Source organism: Nanorana parkeri, unplaced genomic scaffold, assembly GCF_000935625.1.
Source record: "Nanorana parkeri isolate BGI_ZX_2015 unplaced genomic scaffold, ASM93562v1 scaffold3592, whole genome shotgun sequence".
Taxonomy (NCBI): domain Eukaryota; kingdom Metazoa; phylum Chordata; class Amphibia; order Anura; family Dicroglossidae; genus Nanorana; species Nanorana parkeri.
In genome coordinates this window covers 35,071-40,823 of record NW_017309860.1, presented here as the reverse complement: position 1 = coordinate 40,823, position 5,753 = coordinate 35,071, and the positions used below count along the sequence as shown (strand labels likewise).

The window sequence follows — 5,753 nt, the reverse complement described above, 5'->3', positions numbered from 1 at the left end:
CCCCCTGTAACCCCTTCACTGCCAGAGCCTGTGACCTCCCCTGTAACCCCTTCACTGCCAGAGCCTGTGACACCCCCCTGAGGGGATGCAGTTGGGGGTCTCACTTACCTCTGCTGCAGTACAGTGCGGTCACTGTTGTACAATGAGGGGTTGGAGAGCGCCCCCTGGGGGCGGCCGGAGATCTGGGACGCGTTTCACTGCCAGAGCCTGTGACACCCCCTGTAACCCCTGCACTGCCAGAGCCTGTGACACCCCCTGTAACCCCTTCACTGCCAGAGCCTGTGACCTCCCCTGTAACCCCTTCACTGCCAGAGCCTGTGACACCCCCCTGAGGGGATGCAGTTGGGGGTCTCACTTACCTCTGCTGCAGGACGGTGCGGTCACTGTTGTACAATGAGGGGTTGGAGAGCGCCCCCTGGGGGCGGCCGGAGATCTGGGACGCGGAGAGGGACGCCAGCACACTGGCTGCTGCACAAGCCGTGGTCGTTGGTTGTGCAAATCGGCGATCGCGGGTGGGCAATCCGCTGGAGGTCAGCGCCGGATGGATGAGGACACTGGCCAGCAGGTTATCAGGCTACGGAGAAAGAGGAAGAACGTGAGATGGGAACAAACTATGGGAGGAGGAAGAAGGAGGAAGAAGGAGGAAGAGGGAGGAAGAGGGAGGAAGAGGGAGGAAGAAGGAGGAAGAAGGAGGAAGAGGAAGGAAGAGGAAGGAGGAGGAGAAGAAGAAGAGGAAGATGATGGAGGAGGAGAGGAAGAAGGGAGGAGAGGAAGAAGAGGAAGATGGAGGAGGAGAGGAAGGAGGAGGAGAGGAAGGAGGAGGAAGGAGGAGGAGAGGAGGAAGATGATGGAGGAGGAGAGGAAGGCAGGAGGAGGAGAGGAAGGAGGAGGAGGAGAGGAAGAGGAGGAGGAGAGGAAGAGGAGGAGGAGAGGAAGAGGAGGAGGAGAGGAAGGAGGAGGCAGAGGAGAGGAAGGAGGAGGCAGAGGAGAGGAAGGAGGAGGCAGAGGAGAGGAAGGAGGAGGCAGAGGAGAGGAAGGAGGAGGCAGAGGAGAGGAAGGAGGAGGCAGAGGAGAGGAAGGAGGAGGCAGAGGAGAGGAAGGAGGAGGCAGAGGAGAGGAAGGAGGAGGCAGAGGAGAGGAAGGAGGAGGCAGAGGAGAGGAAGGAGGAGGCAGAGGAGAGGAAGGAGGAGGCAGAGGAGAGGAAGGAGGAGGCAGAGGAGAGGAAGGAGGAGGCAGAGGAGAGGAAGGAGGAGGCAGAGGAGAGGAAGGAGGAGGCAGAGGAGAGGAAGGAGGAGGCAGAGGAGAGGAAGGAGGAGGCAGAGGAGAGGAAGGAGGAGGCAGAGGAGAGGAAGGAGGAGGCAGAGGAGAGGAAGGAGGAGGCAGAGGAGAGGAAGGAGGAGGCAGAGGAGAGGAAGGAGGAGGCAGAGGAGAGGAAGGAGGAGGCAGAGGAGAGGAAGGAGGAGGCAGAGGAGAGGAAGGAGGAGGCAGAGGAGAGGAAGGAGGAGGCAGAGGAGAGGAAGGAGGAGGCAGAGGAGAGGAAGGAGGAGGCAGAGGAGAGGAAGGAGGAGGCAGAGGAGAGGAAGGAGGAGGCAGAGGAGAGGAAGGAGGAGGCAGAGGAGAGGAAGGAGGAGGCAGAGGAGAGGAAGGAGGAGGCAGAGGAGAGGAAGGAGGAGGCAGAGGAGAGGAAGGAGGAGGCAGAGGAGAGGAAGGAGGAGGCAGAGGAGAGGAAGGAGGAGGCAGAGGAGAGGAAGGAGGAGGCAGAGGAGAGGAAGGAGGAGGCAGAGGAGAGGAAGGAGGAGGCAGAGGAGAGGAAGGAGGAGGCAGAGGAGAGGAAGGAGGAGGCAGAGGAGAGGAAGGAGGAGGCAGAGGAGAGGAAGGAGGAGGCAGAGGAGAGGAAGGAGGAGGCAGAGGAGAGGAAGGAGGAGGCAGAGGAGAGGAAGGAGGAGGCAGAGGAGAGGAAGGAGGAGGCAGAGGAGAGGAAGGAGGAGGCAGAGGAGAGGAAGGAGGAGGCAGAGGAGAGGAAGGAGGAGGCAGAGGAGAGGAAGGAGGAGGCAGAGGAGAGGAAGGAGGAGGCAGAGGAGAGGAAGGAGGAGGCAGAGGAGAGGAAGGAGGAGGCAGAGGAGAGGAAGGAGGAGGCAGAGGAGAGGAAGGAGGAGGCAGAGGAGAGGAAGGAGGAGGCAGAGGAGAGGAAGGAGGAGGCAGAGGAGAGGAAGGAGGAGGCAGAGGAGAGGAAGGAGGAGGCAGAGGAGAGGAAGGAGGAGGCAGAGGAGAGGAAGGAGGAGGCAGAGGAGAGGAAGGAGGAGGCAGAGGAGAGGAAGGAGGAGGCAGAGGAGAGGAAGGAGGAGGCAGAGGAGAGGAAGGAGGAGGCAGAGGAGAGGAAGGAGGAGGCAGAGGAGAGGAAGGAGGAGGCAGAGGAGAGGAAGGAGGAGGCAGAGGAGAGGAAGGAGGAGGCAGAGGAGAGGAAGGAGGAGGCAGAGGAGAGGAAGGAGGAGGCAGAGGAGAGGAAGGAGGAGGCAGAGGAGAGGAAGGAGGAGGCAGAGGAGAGGAAGGAGGAGGCAGAGGAGAGGAAGGAGGAGGCAGAGGAGAGGAAGGAGGAGGCAGAGGAGAGGAAGGAGGAGGCAGAGGAGAGGAAGGAGGAGGCAGAGGAGAGGAAGGAGGAGGCAGAGGAGAGGAAGGAGGAGGCAGAGGAGAGGAAGGAGGAGGCAGAGGAGAGGAAGGAGGAGGCAGAGGAGAGGAAGGAGGAGGCAGAGGAGAGGAAGGAGGAGGCAGAGGAGAGGAAGGAGGAGGCAGAGGAGAGGAAGGAGGAGGCAGAGGAGAGGAAGGAGGAGGCAGAGGAGAGGAAGGAGGAGGCAGAGGAGAGGAAGGAGGAGGCAGAGGAGAGGAAGGAGGAGGCAGAGGAGAGGAAGGAGGAGGCAGAGGAGAGGAAGGAGGAGGCAGAGGAGAGGAAGGAGGAGGCAGAGGAGAGGAAGGAGGAGGCAGAGGAGAGGAAGGAGGAGGCAGAGGAGAGGAAGGAGGAGGCAGAGGAGAGGAAGGAGGAGGCAGAGGAGAGGAAGGAGGAGGCAGAGGAGAGGAAGGAGGAGGCAGAGGAGAGGAAGGAGGAGGCAGAGGAGAGGAAGGAGGAGGCAGAGGAGAGGAAGGAGGAGGCAGAGGAGAGGAAGGAGGAGGCAGAGGAGAGGAAGGAGGAGGCAGAGGAGAGGAAGGAGGAGGCAGAGGAGAGGAAGGAGGAGGCAGAGGAGAGGAAGGAGGAGGCAGAGGAGAGGAAGGAGGAGGCAGAGGAGAGGAAGGAGGAGGCAGAGGAGAGGAAGGAGGAGGCAGAGGAGAGGAAGGAGGAGGCAGAGGAGAGGAAGGAGGAGGCAGAGGAGAGGAAGGAGGAGGCAGAGGAGAGGAAGGAGGAGGCAGAGGAGAGGAAGGAGGAGGCAGAGGAGAGGAAGGAGGAGGCAGAGGAGAGGAAGGAGGAGGCAGAGGAGAGGAAGGAGGAGGCAGAGGAGAGGAAGGAGGAGGCAGAGGAGAGGAAGGAGGAGGCAGAGGAGAGGAAGGAGGAGGCAGAGGAGAGGAAGGAGGAGGCAGAGGAGAGGAAGGAGGAGGCAGAGGAGAGGAAGGAGGAGGCAGAGGAGAGGAAGGAGGAGGCAGAGGAGAGGAAGGAGGAGGCAGAGGAGAGGAAGGAGGAGGCAGAGGAGAGGAAGGAGGAGGCAGAGGAGAGGAAGGAGGAGGCAGAGGAGAGGAAGGAGGAGGCAGAGGAGAGGAAGGAGGAGGCAGAGGAGAGGAAGGAGGAGGCAGAGGAGAGGAAGGAGGAGGCAGAGGAGAGGAAGGAGGAGGCAGAGGAGAGGAAGGAGGAGGCAGAGGAGAGGAAGGAGGAGGCAGAGGAGAGGAAGGAGGAGGCAGAGGAGAGGAAGGAGGAGGCAGAGGAGAGGAAGGAGGAGGCAGAGGAGAGGAAGGAGGAGGCAGAGGAGAGGAAGGAGGAGGCAGAGGAGAGGAAGGAGGAGGCAGAGGAGAGGAAGGAGGAGGCAGAGGAGAGGAAGGAGGAGGCAGAGGAGAGGAAGGAGGAGGCAGAGGAGAGGAAGGAGGAGGCAGAGGAGAGGAAGGAGGAGGCAGAGGAGAGGAAGGAGGAGGCAGAGGAGAGGAAGGAGGAGGCAGAGGAGAGGAAGGAGGAGGCAGAGGAGAGGAAGGAGGAGGCAGAGGAGAGGAAGGAGGAGGCAGAGGAGAGGAAGGAGGAGGCAGAGGAGAGGAAGGAGGAGGCAGAGGAGAGGAAGGAGGAGGCAGAGGAGAGGAAGGAGGAGGCAGAGGAGAGGAAGGAGGAGGCAGAGGAGAGGAAGGAGGAGGCAGAGGAGAGGAAGGAGGAGGCAGAGGAGAGGAAGGAGGAGGCAGAGGAGAGGAAGGAGGAGGCAGAGGAGAGGAAGGAGGAGGCAGAGGAGAGGAAGGAGGAGGCAGAGGAGAGGAAGGAGGAGGCAGAGGAGAGGAAGGAGGAGGCAGAGGAGAGGAAGGAGGAGGCAGAGGAGAGGAAGGAGGAGGCAGAGGAGAGGAAGGAGGAGGCAGAGGAGAGGAAGGAGGAGGCAGAGGAGAGGAAGGAGGAGGCAGAGGAGAGGAAGGAGGAGGCAGAGGAGAGGAAGGAGGAGGCAGAGGAGAGGAAGGAGGAGGCAGAGGAGAGGAAGGAGGAGGCAGAGGAGAGGAAGGAGGAGGCAGAGGAGAGGAAGGAGGAGGCAGAGGAGAGGAAGGAGGAGGCAGAGGAGAGGAAGGAGGAGGCAGAGGAGAGGAAGGAGGAGGCAGAGGAGAGGAAGGAGGAGGCAGAGGAGAGGAAGGAGGAGGCAGAGGAGAGGAAGGAGGAGGCAGAGGAGAGGAAGGAGGAGGCAGAGGAGAGGAAGGAGGAGGCAGAGGAGAGGAAGGAGGAGGCAGAGGAGAGGAAGGAGGAGGCAGAGGAGAGGAAGGAGGAGGCAGAGGAGAGGAAGGAGGAGGCAGAGGAGAGGAAGGAGGAGGCAGAGGAGAGGAAGGAGGAGGCAGAGGAGAGGAAGGAGGAGGCAGAGGAGAGGAAGGAGGAGGCAGAGGAGAGGAAGGAGGAGGCAGAGGAGAGGAAGGAGGAGGCAGAGGAGAGGAAGGAGGAGGCAGAGGAGAGGAAGGAGGAGGCAGAGGAGAGGAAGGAGGAGGCAGAGGAGAGGAAGGAGGAGGCAGAGGAGAGGAAGGAGGAGGCAGAGGAGAGGAAGGAGGAGGCAGAGGAGAGGAAGGAGGAGGCAGAGGAGAGGAAGGAGGAGGCAGAGGAGAGGAAGGAGGAGGCAGAGGAGAGGAAGGAGGAGGCAGAGGAGAGGAAGGAGGAGGCAGAGGAGAGGAAGGAGGAGGCAGAGGAGAGGAAGGAGGAGGCAGAGGAGAGGAAGGAGGAGGCAGAGGAGAGGAAGGAGGAGGCAGAGGAGAGGAAGGAGGAGGCAGAGGAGAGGAAGGAGGAGGCAGAGGAGAGGAAGGAGGAGGCAGAGGAGAGGAAGGAGGAGGCAGAGGAGAGGAAGGAGGAGGCAGAGGAGAGGAAGGAGGAGGCAGAGGAGAGGAAGGAGGAGGCAGAGGAGAGGAAGGAGGAGGCAGAGGAGAGGAAGGAGGAGGCAGAGGAGAGGAAGGAGGAGGCAGAGGAGAGGAAGGAGGAGGCAGAGGAGAGGAAGGAGGAGGAGGAGGAGAAGAAGAAGAGGAAGATGATGGAGGAGGAGAGGAAGAAGGGAGGAGAGGAAGAAGAGGAAGATGGAGGAGGAGAGGAAGGAGGAGGAGAGGAAGGAGGAGGA

At 61.4% G+C, this 5,753-nt stretch overlaps 1 protein-coding gene across 1 annotated transcript in view; it reads right to left on the bottom strand.

Annotated features, from left to right (window-relative positions):
• Positions 1-359: 359 nt before the first annotated feature.
• Positions 360-5,753, bottom strand: part of LOC108803311 (autophagy-related protein 9A-like) — a gene marked incomplete at its 3' end in the record, with an annotated part of 19,844 nt that continues 14,450 nt past the window's right edge. Inside the window, exon 7 of the mRNA XM_018575161.1 lies at positions 360-574. Coding sequence (XP_018430663.1) covers positions 360-574 — 215 coding nt within the window. The remainder of the gene's footprint in view (positions 575-5,753) is intronic.